The sequence below is a fragment of the Mirounga angustirostris genome, unplaced genomic scaffold, assembly GCF_029215605.1.
Source record: "Mirounga angustirostris isolate CCGP_5_RB_7025 unplaced genomic scaffold, mMirAng1.0.hap1 SCAF_4, whole genome shotgun sequence".
In the NCBI taxonomy this organism is placed as follows: Eukaryota; Metazoa; Chordata; class Mammalia; order Carnivora; family Phocidae; genus Mirounga; species Mirounga angustirostris.
The window spans coordinates 100,783,500-100,807,619 of record NW_026991712.1 but is presented as its reverse complement, the minus strand read 5'-3'; the positions used below and the strand labels follow the sequence as shown (position 1 = coordinate 100,807,619).

At 42.7% G+C, this 24,120-nt stretch overlaps 1 protein-coding gene across 2 annotated transcripts in view; it reads left to right on the top strand.

Moving 5' to 3' along the window:
- Nucleotides 1-19,188, top strand: part of NTNG1 (netrin G1) — a 310,825-nt gene extending 291,637 nt beyond the window's left edge. For both annotated transcript variants that reach the window (XM_064588730.1, XM_045897077.3), the window contains one exon: nucleotides 16,368-19,188. In XM_064588730.1, coding sequence (XP_064444800.1) covers nucleotides 16,368-16,597 — 230 coding nt within the window. In that variant the 3' untranslated portion in view covers nucleotides 16,598-19,188. The remainder of the gene's footprint in view (nucleotides 1-16,367) is intronic.
- Nucleotides 19,189-24,120: the final 4,932 nt, after the last annotated feature.

Here is a 24,120-nt window from a genome sequence, read left to right as displayed (position 1 = left end):
TTTTATCATAAACATTCATCTTATTAGTTATGTAGTACTAGAAAAAATAACACACAATATCAGTTCATGGTACCTTTGTTTCTTTGGGTTTTTTTTTTTTTTACACTTGTTCCCACAAAGTAGAATCGATGAATTAAAAGAGCATACTAATAACCCAGAATATTAATTAAGATATTTTTAGATATTTAAGCATTAGATCAAAAGAAAATCCAAGAGTTCTCATTGGAAACTTATTAAATTGTCAGAAAACCTCTGTTGCCCACTTCCTACCTTTGTGAATCTTCTCTTTCTTTGCAATCTGTGAATAAACTGCCCTGTTTTGTTTTGCTGAAGCCAGGCCAGCCATAGGCAAACCTTTAGAATAGGGCATTCAAACATTGTAGGGGGATCTGACAAGCGTAAAGAGTTATAGCCAACAATCATTAGCACAAAGGAATTGCCTGATTGAACAGGTCGGAGACTTGCCTGCAACATCCTAATAGGCTGGAGTGATATTCAGAAAATGAGACTAGTTAAGGGCACCTGGCATAGAAAGCAAGCAGTTCATGGAAATGAGTGACTTGGACACAGATGAAAGGTCTAATGCAGCAGTGACAGGTAGCAGGAACCCAGGGAAAGGGGGGGTGAATGGGAACAAAGAACTTTAGATTAACCAAGAAACCTACATGGATCAACTGGTACAAAACAATTAGCACTTTGGAAGATAAAACCAGATAAAGTGATCCACATCGGATCACGCAGCGTGCCAAGCAGCACATCTAGAGACAAGAAACGTGGTTGTTTGAGTCAGAGTCTTAGCTTTGGCCTCAGGAGAAGTCAGAAAGTTGAATCTGTAGAGAGCAAAAGCCTATTCACCCTTCTGCACTTTCTTTATAGGGAATACATGAGATTTATTCATCCTTCTGGTCCTTGGAATAAAATAGCCATGATAGAGGCTAAATCTAAGATATGGTTTTAATTTAAGATTCTGAAGGCTTTCAACTTTACGTGTGATCCATACTCCCAAACAAGCAGAGCTGAAAACCTTCCACCCCTTCCCTGAGGAGAACCCGGGGTTCTGGAGAGCTTTATGTGTGTAGTTCTTTCCAGATCAAACCAACCCTGAATCTCCCTTCCTTCCCTGTCCTCCTTGCCCCTCTCTCCTTGCTGCTCTCCTTTTCTCCAAAGAATTAAAGGAAACAGAAGCAAAAGGCATTAAAAACAACTAAGGTAAGGGACATTGCTAAAACTACTATTTAGTTTAGTCAGTAATGAAACTCAGATTATTTTCAGCTGTAGCCTCAGGAATGATTTAACTCTCACATGATCTTAGGAATGCAGAAATCGCTCGGAAAAAAAACACCATGAAGAATCCCCTGTTATGTGCCAGGCAATAGAATAGATGCTTCCAATACAAAGATAAAAGAGATGTCAGAGGATACAAAGCTAAGAGATGTCCACTACCCTCAAGAAGTAATATTTATAGACCACCCACTCTGTGCAAAGCACTGTGCTGCTCAGTGTGAACAATGAAAAGAGGTGCAAGACAATGCCTTCCCCTCAAATTGCATATGTTTCCATGGAAGAGACGAGAAATGCATATGGAGAAGTGTCCGTTGTAGGTTTTGAAGAGTCAAATAAACCTTGACATTTACCAAAGGACTTTCTGTGTGTCAGGCACTGTAGTGGTTGCCTTGTTATGTATTAACCCATTTAATCTACTTACCAGTCCTATGAAGTGGATACCAGGTATTAAATTATCTGCATTTTATGAATGAAACAAAGATCGGTTGAGTGATTTCATGAGATCACCCAGCAAGTATTTGGTGGAGCCAAGGTTTAAATCCAGGCTGTTCAAATTGTATCTACATTTATACCTATGTCTAGATCTAGATCTGTCTTCCAAGGCAGGACTGGGGTCCGAAGGCTGGAACAGCCCGAAAAATCTTCATGGTGGGGGTTGTCCATGAGCTGGACTTTTAGGGATGGATGGGGAGTTTAGGGAAGGACACACCAGGAGCAGAGGCACTGACTCAGGGGCCAGTATGTAGCAGCCAAAGGGCAGGAAGGCAGAATGGACCGATGGTGCTTGGGGTGAGAGGGGTCCAAGTCCTAGTCCTGCCTCTGCTGCTGGGTTGCTGGTGGGGCTGGGGTAAAATCCACACATCTCCCATAAAATGGAAATAATAATAATAATAATACCTATCCTGCCAGGTTAGTGGAAATATTTGGCAAGATGACATGCAAAGGTATCTTAATTATAATTTAATGTGTGTGTGTGTGTGTGCACGCCGCGCACGCACACGTGCATTTAAGACAGTGAGTAGTTTAGCCAGGATTGGAAAGTTTATGTTGGGGAGTAAAAGCAGACAATGAGGAGATTCTCAGCACATCGTGGGGGATTCTGACTACAAAATTATCCAATGAGTGAGAGGTATTGCATAAACTCTGTGAGATACTCAATCAGGCCATAGCACTCCTGTGCATTTGATTTGGGGAGAGAGAATAGACATAGTGGGAAGATATTTTAGAAGTAGAAAGAAAGCACTGGGTATGAAATATGTGATTTTTTTTCTATAAAATTCATGTCTTCATCCACTCAGGAGTCCTCAGATATTCACTGACTACAGTCTGGTACCAGGCGCTTTTTCTAGGCATTGCACTAGAGCAAGGAATGAAACAGTCAAAATCCTGATGTTCACGGAGTAGACATTCTAGAATAACTCCTTACTAATATAAAAATATGTATATTCAAAAATAAAAATAGGAAATGTCGAAGAAAGTTAAATGTGTTAGAAGAAGATATTTTCAAAGCCTGTTGTGTGGTCTCTCTTTAACCAGCCCACCCAAATCTTACTCATCCCTGCCTAATCTCACCTTGGGTATGCCTTAGTCTGCTTCAAAGGGGAGGGCGAACATCTTTTCACTGTGTTTTAAATAATGTTCACAGCCTCCTAGTTGTATCCAAAGCATTCCTCCTTGTTTTATCTTTCTGCCGCTGGATCTGAAAGCCCAGGGAGGTCCAGCTTCCACACGTTTGCTTGCTAGCCTCTTGATTTGGGGCTAACTAGCTCACCTCTCTCCCAAGACACAACAGCCGTGCTTTTCTTAGGAGAAGCCTGAAAACGCCCTTCTCTAGACCTGCAATGACCCTATTCCCCCTTTTCCGGTCATCCTCTCTGGATTTGTTCTCATTCCTACACCATTTTCTTAACCAATTAAGAAAAAGTTCTTTTGGCTATCAAGAAAGAACTGAGTACCTTTCCCTTTTGCCGCACATTTGAAGTTTAGTTTTAGTAAAAGCTATGTTGCACAGAATTATTGAAGTCACTCATGAGCTCACCTGGCATTCCTGTCTTACCTAAATGTTTTCTTCAGTAAGCGCTTTTGTCTGTTTTTCTTTTCATTAAAGAAAAATGAGCAAATAGATCTTCTTTCCGACAGGTAAGCAGCTGTTTTTTCTATGTAAGGAACTGTAGATGTGAAAGATGATTTTCTTCTCAAATCAACAAGTATTTATTAAGCCCCAAAGAAGCTAGAAACTATTAACGATGAAAGGGAACTAGAAGACACAAGAGCACACCCTATGTGAAGTTACGTTCTCTAAGGAGACGTAAATCCATGAACCTAAACACAAACACCATTTCCGTGTGGCTCTCCCGGTCTTGGTTTTTATTGCAGGATTTAGAACAGTGCCCACACTTACAAAACTCTTTTTTTTATTTTATTTTATTATGTTATGTTAATCACCATACATTACATCATTAGTTTTTGATGTAGTGTTCCATGATTCATTGTTTGCATATAACACCCAGTGCTTCATTCAGTATGTGCCCTCTTTAAAACCCATCACCCAGGCTAACCCATCCATTCCCCCCACCCCACACTTACAAAACTCTTAATAATAATCATTGAGCTGAATGATCTCTCATGCTCACAACATCTCTGAGATGCCTCTATTACAGATGAAAAAAGAGAGACTCAGAAATCCAGCCATGAGTGGTGATGTCAGTATTCGAACCCAGACTTTTAGACAGCACCACGGTAAGCAGTGAAATACTAAAGTTTGCCGTTCAAATTCTGGATATCTCGGGAATGTATCAATGGGAAAGGACAATGTGAGTTGCAATGGGTCACCACTGACTTTATCGAAAAGGTATGTTTGTGACTCGTCTGTAATTGTAAGCCCTTGTCCCTCCTGAACCTCGCTGATGTATTTAGGAACACTTAAGTGTTTGGTCCCTGGTGCAGTGGCGAATACATTTTTGAAAATTAGCAGTCATTTTTACTTGGAGCTTGGCATCCCTAAATGACTCATGTCATCATTATGCACGTTCTTTTGATTCCATAATGTTGTTTTCCTCACCTTGAATTTATTGACACCAATTCATTTCGCCTTGACATTGGCATTAACAGGGAAATGGCTTTGTTTCATCCTCTTATAAAATCACCTCCCAAGACTTGGTTTGACATTGTCAGGAGGTGGTTATGGTGACAGCAAGGCCACAACAGACAAGAGTGAATTACAGTGATTCCTGGGGGGAAAAAAAAAATCATTAAGAAAAGTTACTGCTGTGTGATTTCAGTAACTATTTGTCATACTTGAATATCCCTGCTGTTTGAAAATCCTAAGAGGGCTTAGACCATATTTGGAACACTCCTGCCAAGTATATATAGGAAAAATTAAGTCTCTAAGGAAACATTTAGCTATAGCTTGACAAACAGGAACCTCAAATTATATTTTAGCTTTACACAGTGCTCAAAGGCACTGAAATTCTGTCTCAAAAAAAAAAAAAAATGCATGTGAATTAATGACACAATTATCTCCTTTCAGTCACAGATACTTTGGATTCTTAATGTCAAGTATCAAAGGCCTGTAGGATAGCCCTACCTCCTCCTCAGAATGTGGACTGTTTCACAGATTTGCCTTCAGCTGTACGGGTTGCCTTTCACAATTCCCATGTCATTTCAAAGAGCACCAAATCTTTTTACCTGCATTCTTCTCTGTGCCTCTGATGGTCTCTCGGCCTCCCTCCCAATTCCATCTGGATTTTCCTTTAGCCTGTGTCCCGAATTTAACGAGTTACCTTCCAATTAAAAAAAAAAAAAAAAAAAGTCACTCATTTCCTTCAGGGCCATGTCTTTTCCACCCTCATATGGCTGGCATGCCAAGATTATAGTAAGAGCTAATACATTTTGCCTAATGAAAAGTGAAGGGGGTGCTTCTGCTCACTTGGCTCCGCCGGCCACTCTTGCTTCTTCCCCTCCCTCCTACCCTTCCCCAGGCATATGCTGTATCATTGAAGGAAGAAACCCCAAACAAGTCACCATTCCCTTCCTGCTAGTGTTCTCCATCAGAAAGTAGGATGGAAAGGCCTGACAAGTCATGGGATACGAGCTGAGCTGGAGTGTCAGCGCTGCCCAGCACTTTTTCCAGGTGTCCTCAGTTAGTTTCCTCTCCTGTTCCCTCCCAAATATTTCACCCCTGCCCTCAAGATCTCACCTTCCCTCCCTCTCCATGTACTCAGGAGCTAGTCTTACCTCCTACTGCCCAGAAACAAAAGGAAGCCATCAAGGGAAAGTTCCTTCTACTTCCCACTCTCCAGCCTATAAGCTCTGTATTCCTGTGTATTGATACCTATCTACCGATCTACTTGTCTATCTACAAATAATAGACATATGCCCTCCGTTCAGAAAGAGGCAGAGAACAAAAGACATATTTTATTTGTGTGTTCAGTAAGTAATTTGTTGGGCATCAGTTTGGTGCCAGGAACAGCGCTCCATACTAACATATAACCACAGTGAGCATGTCAGACATGGCGCAGACACGTACAAGGGGAACCCAGAGGAGTCTGCTGCAGACTCAAGTTGCATGAAATATGTTTTCTTTCAGGGCAGTTAAGCTGGACTCGGAGCCCCTATCCTGGAATGATAGTGGAAAATTCCATCACAGTCATCACTGTGATCTGCCCATGTAAAAATGTCCATTCATCTCTCATCATCTGTACCAGTTAACAATAAGCAAGCCCTCGGGCTACAGATCCCTTCAGCTCCAGAGGCTGTGTAGTTTTGACAAGGCAAGGAAGCCCAGTGTCTGGGGCCTTCCTAGGATTACAGGACTGTGTAGGAACTCTTCTGTCTTTCCTGAGATAATTTGTGTGTGTGTGTGTGTGTGTGTGGTTTCGAGTTTTTATTTAAATCCCAGTTAGGGGCGCCTGGGTGCCTCAGTCGGTTAAGCGACTGCCTTCGGCTCAGGTCATGTGATCCTGGAGTCCCGGGATCGAGCCCCGCATCGGGCTCCCTGCTCAGCAGGGAGTCTGCTTCTCCCTCTGACCCTCCTCCCTCTCGTGCTCTCTCTATCTCATTCTCTCTCTCAAATAAATAAATAAAATATTTAAAAAAATAAAATAAAATAAATTAAAAAAAAATAAATCCCAGTTAGGGAAGATACTCTGGGATAACTTTTGCAGACATTTAAGATAACTGGTAGTTTGACTAGAAATATATATGAATGACACAAATTCTGAAATATGGCAAGATTTGGTCACATGGATCATTTCTTACGTGAATCACCTTTATCATCTCAGTAAAATATGCCTTTTATTTTCTCAAGTAACAACAGTTCCTTTTATTAACATTTTTAATATCTTCAAAGGACCACATATTTATTCTTGGCCATTTGGAAAAAGTTAAGAGTCTAAAGATGAAAATTAAAGTTACTAAAATCACCTGCATTCCCACCAGCCAGAGCTAAACACTGGTTGCATTTTGGTACAGTTCGTTCCAGTCCTTCTTCTAAGGTCTGTATCACATGAGCCATGTGTAGAGGTGTAAGTCTGTACTTAGGGGGATCATGCTGGATAAATATTTGGGCTGCTTTTCCTCCTGACATAACGTCCTGCACTTTGAAACGGTGGTTTATACCCTGATGTGTGTTGCATCGTGTGTGACTAAGCCTCCCAACGAGCACCATCTTTCACCTTGGGCAAAAAGAGTGAAGGCCGCACCTTTTTGTTAAACTAGACAAGTGTGTTTTCTGATACCAGATGAGAAACTCTGTGATTTCTCAGCACCATTTTTATGAGCACCTTGCCTGTGTCTGTGTCTGAAGGTGTTGACCTAAATAGGATTTCAATACATCATTAATGATCGCTTTGGGAAAAGATGCCCAGCCTTTGGCTTCGTGGGATTCTCAGTGAATTCGTTCTTTCTCAACATCAGCAAAGGCTTTTTTTTTTTCAGGTTTCAAAGGCTGACAACTCTAGGGGGTTTGGGCAGTGCCTCTCGCTCCTTCATTGGAGTTACCTGTTATTTCTTTCACACTAGCTGGGTTACTGCCTAGTGCAAACACAGGCTCCTTCAAAATGAACGTGGCTTTTTTTTATGATGTTTTGAGCAGTGTTTCTTTTGACTGGACAAGAGCAAGTGTCACTCCCATAATCAGTGCTTTGAAATTAGATGACTCTGAATAGAATGGCTTCTCTCTAGTGTCTTGATTACCCACACATGTCTGACCACTCAGCCGACAGCTCCCATGTTGTTCCCTACAGTCCCTTCAGCTCTGCTCCTTAGCCTCATGACACTGAGACCTGGATGCTGTCACACGGGAATCATGCCCCCAGCACCACTGTCCCCAGATGGATCTAGACACAGACAGGAGTGGAGGTTGAGAGCAGGAAGACAAGAATATTTCCAACTGATCGCCTCCAAGTTGCAGTCTAGATATTGTTTGCATCTGAACCTAGGTCCTGCCTCCCCAAAGCAGAAGCTAAAGCTGGGCTCCCCGGGACTCTGAAAACACACCTTCTATACTCTGATCAGTACAGGAGAATGCACACTGAGTGAGAGTACACAAGTCACCCTTGAGAAGACAAGCACTGCCTCTCCAAGCCAACCTTGCAAAACCTTGTGGAGGACACAACAGCTGAATACAAATATTCAAGACCTGAATGTTTGACCCCAAACTGTCTCAAGATTCATACCTTCAGAGGACATATACAGATGCTGTCTTTGAGGGAGGACATTTGCTTCCGTTTTCACTTGAGCACCTTGAATTGGGTAGGTAGTGATGACCAATTCAAGGTGCTCAAGTGAAAACGGTAGTGATGAATTCCTTATCTGGCAGGGATAGGAAAAAGCACCTCACTCTTCCGCCCTGGGCTTCTAGCACGGGGGGGGGGGGGATGGGGAAGGTGTTGAACATTAACAAAGTATCCTTAGGTTGTGTTTTATGTTTTTTAAAGCACCTCTACATAATTCACCTTGAGGCTCCCAACAACTGCGAGGTGGGTGAACAGGACAAGTGTAACTATTCTTGCTTCAGAAGTAAGGGAAGAGAGGCACATAGAGGTGAAACAATTTCCCCAAGTTCACACGGCCCATTAACTACAGAGACCCAACTTGAATCACAAGGTCTCTTCACCTCATTCTCTTGACATCACCTCATGCTTCTAGTACAAGTCGGAAGAAAAACTATGCCTGCTCAGTGGGGCACAGATAAGACGGACGGGCAAAACCAATCAAGCCAAAACAGCCACCCGAGTCATCACCAAGACTCATCATATTGGAGAAGTCCAACTATCATCACGTATTTGATGAAAAAGAGGAGGAATTCCTCACTCTTTGCCTCTTAAGACGATAGGCTTCCCGTGAAAAATATACATGCAAAGCATAAAGTTCAAGAGAACTTTAGAAATACATACTTCAAACTCTTTCCCTAACTTTCTAGCTGTCCTTAGAATGCAAGCTCCACAGAAACGGCTACATCATCTGCCTGGCTCCCACCATGTGCCCATCATCTAGGACAGTGCCTGGTTGGGTGATGGATGGATGGATGGATGGGTAGATGTACAGCAAAGGGATGGCTAGTCAGAACTAGAACCCAGGTTTCATGACTCTTAATCAACATTTTCTCCACTGTACCACGTCACCATTCATAGCCAGACATAAGTGAGACAAGATGGGGGGGAAATGCAGTTAGTGTGCCCAGAATTCACAAAAGGCCATTAGACACCAGCCTGCAAAGATTCTTCCATACCCCAGGAGCTAAGGCCCAGTTTTATATCTCACAGCTCACAACTTCGTATCACAGCCTCCAAGGCTGAATAAATGGGTCAGAATCATAGCTCTTTATCTCCCTGCCACAAAATCTCAAATGCCTAAATCGGAACTGAATGTTGCACACACGCCTTTGTTATTAGCCTGTTTGGTAGAGGTTTTTCACTCTTTGACGTTTCTTTGAAAAGGACCGGAACAATTTGGAACATTTTTCCCTCGGCAATCCTGGGCTCATTTCAGGTGGGGAAGGTAGAGGTCACTTTATTAATACAACCATCAAGGAAGGCTGTCATGGCAACGCGTTGCATCTATCCCTTGAAGTGCCTGAGACAAAGCCAAAAAGAGAAACTTTCAAGTCTATAAATACAGACCCAGCATTGCTCAAGCATAGCGGCTCACTGACAGGGTGAACCTAAATGTATAGTGGCTTTGAACAAGATCCAAACACAGAAAACTTCCCTTTTGTAATGCAATGGATCGTCGTGACCATAACGGGAATAAGTGACCCTTCAGGTCACCAAAGCAAAGAAGAATAGAACAAGCAGCAACACTAAGTTCTGGCTGGTGCCCATTTTGAGCATAGGGATCCCTCTCTACGTCTGCTTTTCCATGCCTTCCAGAAAGGACTAATGGAAGAAAAAGGAATCAAGGTCTCATCAGTCACATTTTGACAAGAGACTGCAGTTTGGGAAGAGGAAACATGTATGACAATCAAGGAACCCACAAAAACAAGTTGAAGAATTGAATAATTTAGCCACATCCCTGTGGCTCATTGTCGAAGCCAGAGGAAAAATAAGAAGGGAAACAGGGAGGAAGAAATGCCACTCATTCCTATTTTTTCACTTTGGAAAATTCTGAGTGTTTTTATAAACTCGTAGCAACTGTGGAAGCTTATCTACCTGCTATTGTGGCTTGCTTACTGAAGCTGTGATCGGAACTATTTTTTTTTTTAAGATTTTATTTATTTATTTGAGAGAGAGAATGAGAGACAGAGAGCATGAGAGGGAGGAGGGTCAGAGGGAGAAGCAGACTCCCTGCCGAGCAGAGAGCCTGATGCGGGACTCGATCCCGGGACTCCAGGATCATGACCTGAGCCGAAGGCAGTCGCTTAACCAACTGAGCCACCCAGGCGCCCCAGTGTGATCGGAACTATTGTAACACCTTGCCAACCACAGCCTCTCCACCAGGACCCCACACTTCATCTTTTGGCCACAGAACTGTTTGGGTCTAACATTAATAACCTTACCTTATCTCTTAGGGGCCACAGATCATTCTGGTCGCTCCACTTGAAAGCATTCCTAATATTGAGACGTCAGACGGTTAATGAATTATTTTTATCAATGGTAAAAGTATCCTTTAGAATACAGTCAAGCCAGTACCAAAGTAGGATTAGTTTTTCTGGTATCTAAGGATATTTCACCATAATAAACATAATGGTGTCTGGCAAATAACAATTTGCAGCCAGTACTGGATCAAGTCTCATACAAAGGACTTAAAGACAAACCTTCTCTGTTTACAGAGATCGCATGCCCTTAGGTTGTCAATAGCAATGAAGATAGAATCAGGACATGTTTAATGTAAATACTTCCCCAAATAAGGTGAGAGTTTTCAGTATGAGACAAATCCACATAGAAGGGCACCAAGTAAAGGAAGTGGTAACTGCAAGATGTGTGTTGGGGAGCAATCCCTGGTTGGAATTTTAATCTGCAGTGACATGCTGGATGAACTGGAGATAACTGCCAGGGTTGTAAATGGTGTTTATCTGTTGCTATTCCCAACCTAGACCTTTGATATTTTTGGTTACATTTTATGGATGAGCTGATTGGTATTTGGAGTGCTGCCAGAATGCAGTGGAAGTCTGGAAGATATGAGATCTAATGCTCTCAACCTATACCCCTGCCTAGTCACAGTGTGGTATGAAGGCAGAACAGCTGGTCAGTACATGTGACAATCCACTGAGGATTACAGAAGTTATTTAGATTGTCTTGAGGAACATAGGATGCGCACTGCACGCCACCATTTACTGTGTTTCTCCTGAACGTTCTTTTCTAGGTAAAGAGCAGGAATCTGTAAATCAGGAGCCCTGATTCTAGCTCTAGTTCTTCCATAAATTGCTTTCAGTTTCCTCATCTAGAACTTGTCTAGTTTCTGGAGTTTGCCCACACTGCGATTTTACTATTCCTAACAGAGCAAAGTAGAACAAATTATACGACGGGTGATTTTGGTTCCTCTCTCTTATTCTTTCATTGTCAATGGTGTGTGACCCAACGGGTCTGTCTTAAATCCCAGCTTTCTGTATTTACTCCCCTCCAAGGATAATCCACTCTTATATTTCAACTTTGAGTATTTACAGTCACCTCTAATTCCCATGGCTCTGCACCTAAAAACTCACTATCTCTCTGTAATCTAGAATCAGCAAGGCACCTTCATTCCCCTTTGCCCAGTATTTGTAAGGACAGCCGCTCCTCTTCATTGCTATGGCTGACACCCTGGTCCAGAACTTCATCATTTTACCATCGACATTAATTGAAGAGTGATTCTTTGTTTGGGGGGCGTAGCGTGGGGGGAGCTGTCCTGTGCATTGCGGCATATTTAGCAGCATCTCTGGCTTCTGTCCACTAGAGGCCAGTAGCATGCCCTCCCCTGAGGTGTGACAACCAAATGCCTGCAGACATTGTCAAATTTCCCCTGGGAGACAAAATCATCCACTGTTGAAAAGCACTTTAGACTGACAACCAAAGACCTCTGTTAAATGTTAATTCCTTAAATTTCTCCAATCTTTTTTTTAATTATTCCCAAATCCCTTCTGTCAGATTCAATCAAGAACATGTAATCCTTATTTTGCAATTTCCTTCACTCAAAGTACCCTTCCTCTCACACTCTTCCAGGCTGTTTGCTTATCCCTAGATAGAGTCACCCACAGCAGAAAGGCTTCTAGAATTAATTGTATACCTTCATATGATCACTGCATTTTGTTGACATCTTTTCTTCTCAGGACCCTTCGTGATCTTTCATTCTCTTCCTGTGGCCTAGATGCTGATATTCTTCAGTGTTCTATCCAGAGCCTTCACTTGTCCTTACTCTACATTCTACCAAGATTAGGTCTTCTATTCCTTTCACTTCAATCTGTAACAATGACCACCATCGCTCCTGCTCCAAACCTGTATCTCCAGGATGACCTACCTCCTGAATGGTTAACTGGTTTTCCAACTAAGAACAAGACCCCTGAAGAAGAGCCTACAGGCCCCTCAAAGTCAATAGGTCCAAAAAAGTGCATTTTCTTCCCTGCCCAAAGTCTTCCTCCAATCTACTTTTTTAAATAAATTTTATTACAATGCATCCGAATACTGAAAACAGGAACCTCAGAATCTCTCTTAACCATTTCAAATCACCTGCGTCCAAATCTATCCCCTCTCCCTCCCCATTGCTCTAACCAGACCAAGCCCATTCTACTGAAGCATCTGGGCCCCTCACCTCCAGTCTGTCCTTTCTCTGGCTAAGCCTCACCTGTCTCTCCCCCCTTTAAAACACCACCCTGCTCCTAGGTTTTGACAGCTTCCCATTGCCTATTATCGAAACTCTGTGTTGTGTGTTATATAGAATGTACACAACCAGGCCACAGCCTACCTTTCTAGTCTCCATTTGCCCTGTGCACATCCAACATTCCAGTCACACCAGTCCAGTCACAATTCGCCAATGTGTTCCATGCATCTCTCACTCGGGCTCCTGTCAGAAAACTGACACCGCACTAGGTTTCAGAGAGAATTCATTAAAGGGAACGGTTGAACTGGTGTTTTGGAATTTGGAAATGAGAAGAGGACATTGAAGTCAGAGATAGTAGAAACTGTATAAGCAGGGAGCAGCACCGCTCCTGGGCAGAGGGATCACAGGAAAGAGGATGGGTTATTAGCAACTGAAAGGACTGAGGGGAGACCCCACAGACATGGGGGGACATAATACTTAGCTGCTGCCTGGGACCTCTGAAACCTGGGCAGGGCCCCTTAGAGCTGAGCTTGAACCTCTAGGGAAGGAATGCTGCTGGGTTGGTGCAGGAACCTTCTAAGGGGAGGAGGGGGTGAGGAAATAAAGCTGGTCTGAATAAAGCTACACACTGGGACCAAATGCTGCTACTGGGGTGAAGGGCCATCATAGGGCAACACTCCCCTGTCGGTGGAAGCCGGAGACAACGTGCAGAAAGAAGGGTGCTTTTAGAGTTGAGAGACAATTGCTTAATAACCAGCACTCTGCACTTGCAAGTCTCCCTGTCTGTACTCATACAGCTTCCCCATCCATAATGCTCCTTCTACCAATATCTGCCTGGAGTGCACTATTGTTCAAATACAATCTCCTTCCTAGAATCTTTTCTAATCTTCCCCCATATAATTATTTACACCAGCATCTCAGTTCCCCTAGCATTTTGCAAATACTTCCTTTATAGTCTCTTTTTGTGGCACAGTTATTTCTGCATGTTCGTTTTATTTGTTTTCTGCCAAACTGTGAGCTCCTTTAGGGCAGTTACGACAGTACAATCAAGCGGGGTGCCCGGCACACGACAGATGTTGGCTGAGGTGGATGGAATTGATAAAGGCATGCTAATGAAATTATTATTAGATCATGTCTTGCCTATATTTTATCTTCCCAACCAGACTTGAACTCCATAAGAGCAGAGATCACGCTTTATCACTTTTTATCTGTTTGGTGTTCAGTAAAAGGCTTCATATGCTGAAGAAGAGCTCAGTGATCTTTGTTAGCCACCTAGTTTATTCATTAAGCACCACAAATTTGGCTCAAAAAGACATGAAGATGAAGGATAAATTTATGAATAGCAGCAAGTAAGATCTGTAGTGAGGTTCAGATGTGCCTCTAGCACGTGATTCCAACAGAATGCCGCACATAGCTGAAGTTCTGTGTTTGTTGAATAGCACAATCAGGAGACTAAATGTAAAAAGTCTTATAGCGAATTCTAAAGTAATGAAAATATATTCTAGATTTGATTTTTTCTGTTTATCTCTTACAGAAAAAAATTTACTTCCCCAATCCATGATATTATGAATCCTGGGTTACATCTGTTCCTTGCCTAGTTATTGAATTTCTCACACTCACCAACATCAACTAGCAGATTATTTAAGTGTAGGAAAGGTATTGGATTTTAACTTAATCACCAGCTTCTTGGGGAAAAAAAAAAAAAAGAAAGGAAAAAGAAAGAAATCTCTGTTCAACAACTGATTTACGTTCAAGTCCAAGAAGAAAAATAGCTTTTTTTTAAGGGGAGCATTATCTAATTAACTATTGATTTCTTCTCAATTATCCAAGGCAAGCAATTATTGATATTGATAGAACAGATATTTCCCTACCTCTAGTGCCCAAATGGAAGGAAATATCCCATTCAGCAATCTGCTGCCTGGGACTAGAAATGCTAAGAATCTTTACCTTTAAATCGAAACAGTTAGTTGGATCTGTTTCTTCCATGTTACCCCAATTAAACAGATATTTCCTGAAGTGTAAGCAAAACAAAATGCTGAAAACCTGTGGATGCTTCTCAAATTAACAACAACCAGTTTTGACCATGAGTAGAACCACTCTACACTTGTAGATTTTTGCCTCCCAGCTACAGCTCTTGACATTTTTAACCATGACACATAAAATACTATAAATTGGGTCTAATATTCAAGATTTCTACCACCCAATGAGAGGCAGCTTATATAATCGTTAGAGCCCTCACAACACCACCTTGTATGTCAATATTTGGAGCCTGAAGGATTTAGTAGGCCTTAATAGTCACTTCTGACATTTGCAGACAGCAAGTGTGGGTATTTTTGAAAATTGTACCAATACATTATACAGCTGTCTTAGAGGTCGCCAAGGAGTTATTGTGGAAGACGGTAAAACGAGGCCCCATTGAGGGCACTTTGTTATTAACTCTGTGAGTGTCCACTACCATCTTTCCTCAGCTCATTTGCACACAGGGCATTAGAACTTTTGTGTGTAGGAAGCGTCCATTGAAGGTGACATGACTACTGAACACAATTAATGGACAAGCAGCATTATTGAATTACTACTTGGGAGATTTTTTTTTTTTTAATACTTTGAACTTGGTAGTAATATTGAGTGTGTTTGTGTGCATGTGTGTGTGAGTGTGTGTGTGTTTAATTCATGTGGTACCCCTGGGGAAATTTGACCATGACATTTTTTTAAAAATGAAAAATGTTATAATTTATAAAAATCTACTTGTTCTGCTCTGCCCCTACCCCCCCACCCCGCTCCAGAGTGGTTCTATATAATAAATGCTTAAGCAGCATATGTTGTTGGAAGTGTTCTTGGCTCTTTTACTCTTTGTTGTTATTTTAATTTCCCTGGGTCCTATTTAACATTCTGCTAAATCAGTGAAACCTTGATTATCTAAAAGAATAGGAGACATGGAATTAATGAGGATAACCAGAACTTTGAAATAAGTAATTATTAGAGATGAAAATTACATGACAGGGACCATGAATGAATTTTCGTATCTGGAATTGCTTGCTTGATTTATTCAAACCGATTCTATTAATTGACGGACATAGTGAAATTTTGGTAATCAGGGTCTCATCACTGCATTTTTTATCATTCCGGGAAATCAAGGTAACCTTGGACTCTACTACTTCCTGGATTTACAAGGCAGTGAATATCCTAATAGGCTGTCAGGGGCAAATATGAGGGCTCATCCTCACTCTCCTCCCACTTTCTCTCTTCTGATCTGGCTGCCGCCTGCCTGGAGCATGCTGCCTGCCCCCTCCCCTCCCCCCCTCCCCTCTCTCCTCCTGCCTCCCCCGTAGGCTTTGTCTTCCCGCATGCTGCCGCTGGAATCACCTGCAGGGAGAATGGCCCACCCCTTTGGAAGCTCTTGGTCCTTTTAGCCATACCGCTTTGCATTTTAACTACCATTCATCTGGCTTTAAAACTCGGCATTCTTGTATCAGGGCACTTGTCCTTTAAAAACGCAGGAGGTCCCAACAGGTCCCAGTCCTATGAAGAGAAGATACTGCCAGACCAGGAGCATTCCCTTACTTTGTACTCGATAGCCTGACATGGACAATGATACTATCCAAGATCGCAGCAAAAATCTGTACGAAAAGGACAAATACGATTTAAAAAAACAAAGGCAGCAAACTACATTTGTTTGGAAATTGGGAGTCGCGTGCTTAGTTTGTGGCGGGGAGGGGAGGGGAGGGGGGCGGAAACACAGGATCCGTCGAGCTGTGTTTAAGCTGAAAACCTGCTGTACTAGATGCACTGAACCGGCTTCTGCTTCTCCTCCCCGCGCCCCACCCCACCCCCCACCCCCCGCTCTGCAGCGAACGTCTGCGACAACGAGCTCCTGCACTGCCAGAACGGAGGGACGTGCTACAACAACGTGCGCTGCCTCTGCCCGGCCGCGTACACCGGCATCCTGTGCGAGAAGCTGCGGTGCGAGGAGGCGGGCAGCTGCGGCTCCGACTCCGGCCAGGGGGCGCCCGCGCCCGGCTCCCCCGCGCTGCTGCTGCTGACCGCGCTGCTGGGCGCCGCCAGCCCCCTGCTGGTCTAGGCGCGCCGCCGGCCACCAGCCCGGCCCGGGCCCGCCGCCGCCGCGCGGGGGGGGGAGGGGGGCAACGCGACCCGCAAGCATTCGCTGCGACCATAGGAAACACACCCTCAGACACCCCCACTCCGACACCGTGTACACACTAAGAAGGCCTGACTGAACTAAGCCATACTGATCAGCCGTGGACAGCACATCCGAGTCAAGACTGTTCATTTCTGACTCCAGAGGCGTTGGCAGCTGTTGATCCTACCACCGCAAATCAAATGGCCAGCTGCAGAGCTTATTGCCGCCTGGGAAGGCGCGACACCCCCCCCCCCCCCGCCCCGACACAGGAAAGACAACAAACAAACAAATCAAGCAACCCTCAACCGCTCGCTACTCCCCCGTGGGGCGCCCCAGCACCAGGGGCCCAGAGTGTGGACCAACCCAACAGAAGCATTCTTTGCTGGCGGTGCACTGTGGGTGTAAAGAAATCTGTTACAAGCTGCCATATTGGCCTGCTTCAGTCCCTGAACCCCTTCCAACCTGTGCTTTAGTGAACGTTGCTCTGTACCCCTTGTTGGTTGAAAGATTTCTTTGTCTGATGTTAGTAACGCACATGTGTAACAGCCCCCTCCAAAAGCTCAAGCCAGTCATCCCCCCTATATCTTAGCAGCACTGAAGTCATTCCCAGGGCGAGCACACATCCGCTGTCCAAGAGTGGCTCTAGGAAAAAAGAAAGTGTACCTATCCTTTTGTATTCAAATGAAGTTATTTTTCTTGAAATACTGTAATACGTAGATTTTTTGTATTCTTGCCAATTTGTGTTACCAGACAATCTGTTAATGTATCTAATTCGAAGCAGCAAAGACTGACATTTTATTTTGTCCTCTTGCGTTCTGTTTTGTTTTCATCGTGCAGAGATTTCTCTGTAAGGGCAACGAACGTGCTGGCATCAAAGAATATCAGTTTACATATATAACAAGTGTAATAAGATTCCACCAAAGGACATTCTAAGTGTTTTCTTGTTGCTTTAACACTGGAAGATTGAAAGAATAAAAATTCCTGCGTAAATGATTTCAGGAATTTGTATTGCAATTTCTTAAGATGAAAGGAGCAGCCACCAAGCAGTTGCATACTCACTTTACTGGTTCCTCTGTGGACTGAATGCATTCAGCTGACGAATTTAGTACCCAGGAAGATGGATCGATGTTCACTAGCTTGGACAACTTCTGCAAAATATGAGACTATTTCCACTTGGGAAAAATTATAACAGCAAAAAAAAAAAAAAAAAAAAAAAAAATCTAAGCGATTGCCAAGATCATGCCAAAGCCTGTTGGCAGAGTACTAAGAGACTTTAATTTTTAAGTCATGCTATTTTCACAGATTGATGTGATCATGTGACTCCAGGGATGGTGATCTGTGTATCTTTGCAAATACAGTGTTTACATGGAGTATCATGAGAGGCAACCTGGAGAACCAGGAAAGTGGCAGGGAAATTGAGTGATTAGCAATTTGATTGAATATCTACAGACTTAGTATTTAGAGGAAATAGCAACATATACAGCAGCAAGGAAACATAACTGCTGTTCCTGAGAATAAAGTTTGTTTTAAGTACCACCCGAGGTGTAATAAATTGTTTCTGCCTTTTAGCAGGCCAATGACTGCACCAGACAGAGAGGGCTGGGGTGGTACGGGGGGAACCCTTGCAAAGTCTCAAAGTGGCTCAAAGAGTGTGCGTTCCGTTCCCAGCACGCTGTTGTCCCACGGCTTACAAATGTGTTAGCAGCAGGACCTGGAATCAAAAACAATTATCAGCCCAAGCCAGAGTCTTTCGGACAATGAAGTCCTTCATGACTTGGGAGAGCAATAATCCATGATAGTGTTAGGTTGGAAGCCTGCTCCCGGGCTGAATTCTTCACCCCACCATGGGATGGGGGCCCGGGGCGGGGGTGTCTTCTGATAAATAACCTGGGCGAAAACTAGATGAAGGAACATCGTGTCTTCTTGGTTTTGTTCCCAGAAAGGCCAATTCAAAACAGGCAATACAAGGTAAACAGGTAATGCCTGTGCTGCCTGCCACCCCACGTCTAAGTCGATTGAATATTTGTTATTCAAACCAACAGTCTCTTTTGATGTAAGAAATAAGGAAAGATGGAAATAAATTCGAGCGCTGGTTTAGTGCCAGGGTGGCCAACCAGAAATTGGAGATTTACATTAGAAGCATAAACAGCAAATTATAGTTCAGACTCACCAAAGAATACACATGAAAATGCTGATAACACACAGAGTTTGAGATTACTTATAATGAGGTGGATTTCTCATATTAAAATTGGAATTTAGGTTGTCTTATAGTTTATTAGCACAAACCAAAGGCAGACTGTGTTATTTCTAGTAACCATGCACTTTATCATTATCCACTCATGGCTTTGTCACAATGCTCAGGAATCAGACTCTGCACATTGCAATACATGGGATTCCAAAAGCTAATTCTAAAATTTAATGAAGTCTTGATCTAAATCAATTCATCTGCATTTTATCTTTATGAGGCTATAAGAATCTAAATTGATGAGGAATATCTTGCGTTCCATGTATTTAGATATAGTTTTCTGAATTTCCTGAAGTGATGTGATCTGCTTTTAATAAAAATTCACTTTTAGGTATATAACAAATGGAAATGAAATGTTCTTTTTAATCTGGATTCTCAAGTTCTTCTAAAGGGCTTATTCCTTTGAAGGAACCCCAACTCAGTGGATTTTTATTCATCTGCTGCCCTCCAGCATTCTTGCAAAGCGGGTTCCAGCTACCATATTATGTCTTTGAGAACAGGGCTCGGCTGAAAAGTGGGGACTAAGCTGTTCACATACTTAAGGTCCCAATTCTTGCTTTGTCAACTTTCTCGCAGAGTAAAAATATAATTCCATCCATCAGCATCATGAATGAGCATAAAACTGCAACAAAATTTTTGTCCAAAGGCTCAGGTATATACAAAGTATCACTATTTCTAAGACAGTAATTAGACTGCTCTGCTGTGATATGGAAGTGATTTATTCCTGACCATGTACCACCCTAGACAGAGCATTTCTTTTTTTTTTTTTAAAGATTTTATTTATTTATTCATGAGAGACAGAGAGAGAGAGAGAGAGAGGCAGAGGGAGAAGCAGGCTCCCAAGGAGCAGGGAGCCTGATGCGGGACTCGATCCCAGGACTCTGGGATCATGACCTGAGCTGAAGACAGACGCTTAACCATCTGAGCCACCCAGGTGCCCTAGACGGAGCATTTCAGTCCCAGCAAAGAGGGACCTTGCTTAAAGGGACCCATTCTGACCCTCCTGTCACTTGGTATTAGTAGCTGGGAACCTAGTATTTCCTACCCAGATAGCCTTCAGCCACTTCAAGGGCATGCATGCACCTCTCCTGGGGACCCAAAGTCCTAAAGGCAAACAGCATAGTGCATCATGACTGCAAATCCCTGGGCACAAGGGGTGGTCAACAGTGAGTCTGTGTGGATAGATTAGTGAATCGGCCCTGGCAGGCAGTGCACACTGGAGAATTCTCACAGGAGCGAGAAGAAGCCCCTTGCGGTGAAAACCAGAGCTCAGGAATGGAAGGAAAGGGGCTAAAGGTGGGAGGGAGAGACTAGGGCTACCTCAGGGCCAGGGTCCAGGACCCAGGACGGAAGGAACTCTGAGCAGGCTAAGGACTGTAAGTTGATACCTGGGTTTCCAATTCTTACAAAAGCATTTGTGTCAAAGTGGCAGATTGGAACGTATTTTATTCAACCCTGTGTTAGCTTGCCACATAACTTTTAACTGCTTAGCCATTATGGCACATGGGCTTCCATTGGTACTTTTGTCCTGGTCCCCAGCTGGTGGATCTGCCTGGACGGAAACACTGCATGAGGCGCCCTTGAATTAAATCGCTAAGATGGCACAAATCACTCACCCGGGTAACAGAAATGTGAGGGTTGGGGGGAAGGCATGGGCCACAGTTCAGCGGTTCCTGTTATGAATGCTCTGCCGCGCCTCTTCTCAGACTTGTGCTGTGGACAAGGAAGTTTGGGATGGACTGGGGGCAGCTGTGAGGAAACCCTGAAGCCAGATCTTTTGTCCCATTGCCTTCCCTCTCCACCATCAATAATCCAGTATTACTATAGGATGTAAAGACCCCATACTCTGATACGGGTGCTCTGTGCATTATGGAATATGGGTTTGTTGTACTTCACCTGTTGTTGAAGACTAAATAAAATACCTGTTCAACAGTTTCTCTGCTCACAAGCTTGCACAGAATCTGTGGGAACTTTGAAATACATGTTCTATATATTTGTTACATACGGGACTCTGTATCTTATGATCTGGTGCAATTTTAAAGCTTCAGCTTCAGCAGTCTGAATAGAGTTCCTTCCCCACCATGTTTATTCCCGGTCTTTCTTGGTAAGGATGGGAATGGGGGCAGAAACCAAGCTACATGTTAGAACAATATGAATAACCAGGTAAAACTGTAGGATTTTTTTTTTTTTTTGAAAATCCAATTGGACAGCCTTAATGGTATATAAGAATGAAAAACAGAGGTAAGGAACACCCCCAGAGTTTTGATCCAAATGTCTGGTTGTGAGCAATTCCTTCTTGGCCTCAGGAAAGCAGGACTAGATTCTAATCCATTTTCTGTCTGAGAAATATTGAATGTTGATCTGGCACAAATATTCCTACAGTTCTGACCAGTTCCATATAGAAGAGTTTTCCCCTTTTAACTACATTTCCACTTTTTTACACTAAAGTTTTCCCCTTTAGTTACCTAAAACAGATGCCGAGGAATTCCTAGCATAAACTACACATAAACATAATATGATGTAAAAAAAAAAAAAAAAAAACCATAATATGATGTCAGAAAGAATTAAGAATGCCAACCATCACATTTTGAATTTTCACCAAAATCTTGGGAACATGGAGCACTTTTACTCTCCATGACACCTGGGAAGGTGTGACTCACATACTATCTTCATTTGGCATCTGAAGAATCAAGTAACTAAGAAACAGATATATCCCTTGTAAAAATTATATTATTGCACTTAGCTAGAAATGAGAAAACAACATCTGTGAAAAGCCCATATTAATATTTAAAAATGCAATTATTTGAGATCGATTATGGCAGAAAAATTCTGCTCCTAACACATTTTTTGAGTAGGTCCTGAAAAAGCCTATCAAAAAGACTTAAATGATTTTAGGGGGTGTTTACATTTGTACAGTTGAGCATCTAATCCTTCTTCTACCTTCTCCTGACACCCAAGAGCTGTTTTTAATTGATGGATGAATTAAAATGGAGTAGTAACATTTAAAATTATGTGATGCTTTTATTAACCTGAAATGATAGCTGGTGAAATAGGCCATTATTCCATGAGACCTAATTATGTTAACACTGAAGATTTAGCTAGGCTGGCTGAAGCGAACTGCAGAGAATTGGAAGGAAAAATAAGACCCATTTTCTTAACATAGTACCAGTTTTTCAGAGGCATCACTTTTAACTGTTATTTAATTAGTGAAGTATGAATCGTATGGGGGAGGGGGAACTGACTAGAAGAGAGAAAAAATAATTACTACCTCTCCTACATCTGTCTGCATGGACTTTGAAATTCCTGCGTGGCAAGAATGTGTCAAGTTCCGTCAGAAACATAGTGTCCCGCCGTGTCTGTTCCAGCCGCCCTGCCCTGATAGGACCGCATTACAGCTTCGCTCTTACAAGGCGCAGTCATTCTGATCTAACAAAAGAAGGAAAATGGCAGAAAATCACACACCTGAAGTCCTGTTAAGAATAGGTGATTCTTTTTGCCCCGGGCAGGCAAGAACATAATGTCATTTTTGTGCGTTTCTATTTGCGCTCGGAAGGAGGGCCGCTCCTGTGGGGCAATGGTTTTCCCTCTGCTGGTGTGAAACACGGCGAGAAAACATTCTCCAAGGAAATAGCGTTTTGAAATTTACCAGTCGAGCCTACCCCCGTGAAGCCCTGAGTAATTGTTTTGGCTTCCATGGTGTGATAAACACCTAAAGGCAGAGATTAATGTCATCACCCCCCCCCATCTCTTTTTCTCCCCGCTGCAGGGATGGGAACGTGGGGCCAAGTACAGGATGTTGAGGTTTGCAGGAATCCTTCAGTCGGCTGATGCCTAATTATGAGGACCCCAGCTAAATATTTAGTTTATTAAATTAATAGTGTGAAAAGCATTGGAATAGTTTTACAACCACTTAAACCCGTGTTTACATCCTGTGTAATTACAATTCATAATTGGGAAAGCAGTCAAATCTAAATGCATTCTGATCAATGGTTCTCATTCTGCCAAATAGACCCAGCAGCACGCATTACAGCAAGGGACTCTTAAAAGAGGATCTGTTTCTACATCTAGACTTCAAACCAGATTCAGGGAGGGAGATGGAGGGATTCTAGCTGTAAAGTGCTTTAAATTACATGTAAGATTTTGTGTATATATGATTTTTTTTTCCCCTGGGCAAAGAACCTATTACACTCCGTTTTTTTGTTTGTTTGTTTGTTTGTTAATTTATAAAAGGCCTAAAAGTATAAGGATGACTGCTCTAAAACCTAAGATTGAGATTTATCCTAACTATGGAAGTCCTGTTAAATAATAAATTGTAGACAGATGATGAGTGAAAATAACATGAAGGTATTTGAAGGCACAGGTCCAGCAATCAGGTCTTTATTCATTTCATACTGACCTTACCTTGCCTAAGCTGCTAAGGGCATCCATACTCCCTTTTGTAGATAGCTCTTTTAACATGTGCATGGTTGTTCTGGAAGCCAGGCGTGAAGTAAAGGTGAAAATGGCCCAGAGCAGCAGCGTAATGTGAGTGACAAATGATCCAAGTGTCTTGGCAACTTGGTGTGTTTCTCATGGCAGCATGTAGACCAATGAAGATTCACATCCTCTGGGGCCCCGGGTTAACCTTCCTTCAGGGTCTGAAGGATGTTGGTGGTTTGATAAGGGTTCTAAATAAAGCTCTTGGGAGATCTCTGTTCCTAAGCAATATAAATATCTGCATTAAAATGTGTATAATAAAAGCCTCATACTTCACAATCAGTTCCAATTAAATAACTAAACTCTGGCAATTGGATACCTGTCATTTTTCACTGGATCTGAATATGTCCATATTTCCATGTAAATTCTCACCTTAATGCACACAATATATTTGCATTTTCAACCACATGCCTATATTATTGATAGTGAGTGAGGGCTACCTCCAGTTAGAGGCAGATAGCCCTTTGTTGATTTGAGACTCGCCTATTAGAGGATGTTACCATGTAGACAACCCCTCCCAGTTCTTCAGATTGTGTCACCTGAAATATGATCACACTCTGAAACAAAGTCTGAAATGATGTGGGTTCTGATTCTGTTGTCAGGGTTGTGAGCAGCACAACCCAGTCTGCTTTCTCTATTGCAGACATTGTGCTGGAAAGGGGTCACAGTGTTTCTTTTCCATTCTTGTCCTAACATTTCAGAAAGTAAAATATATGCGACACCGGAACACGTTTGGGTTGAA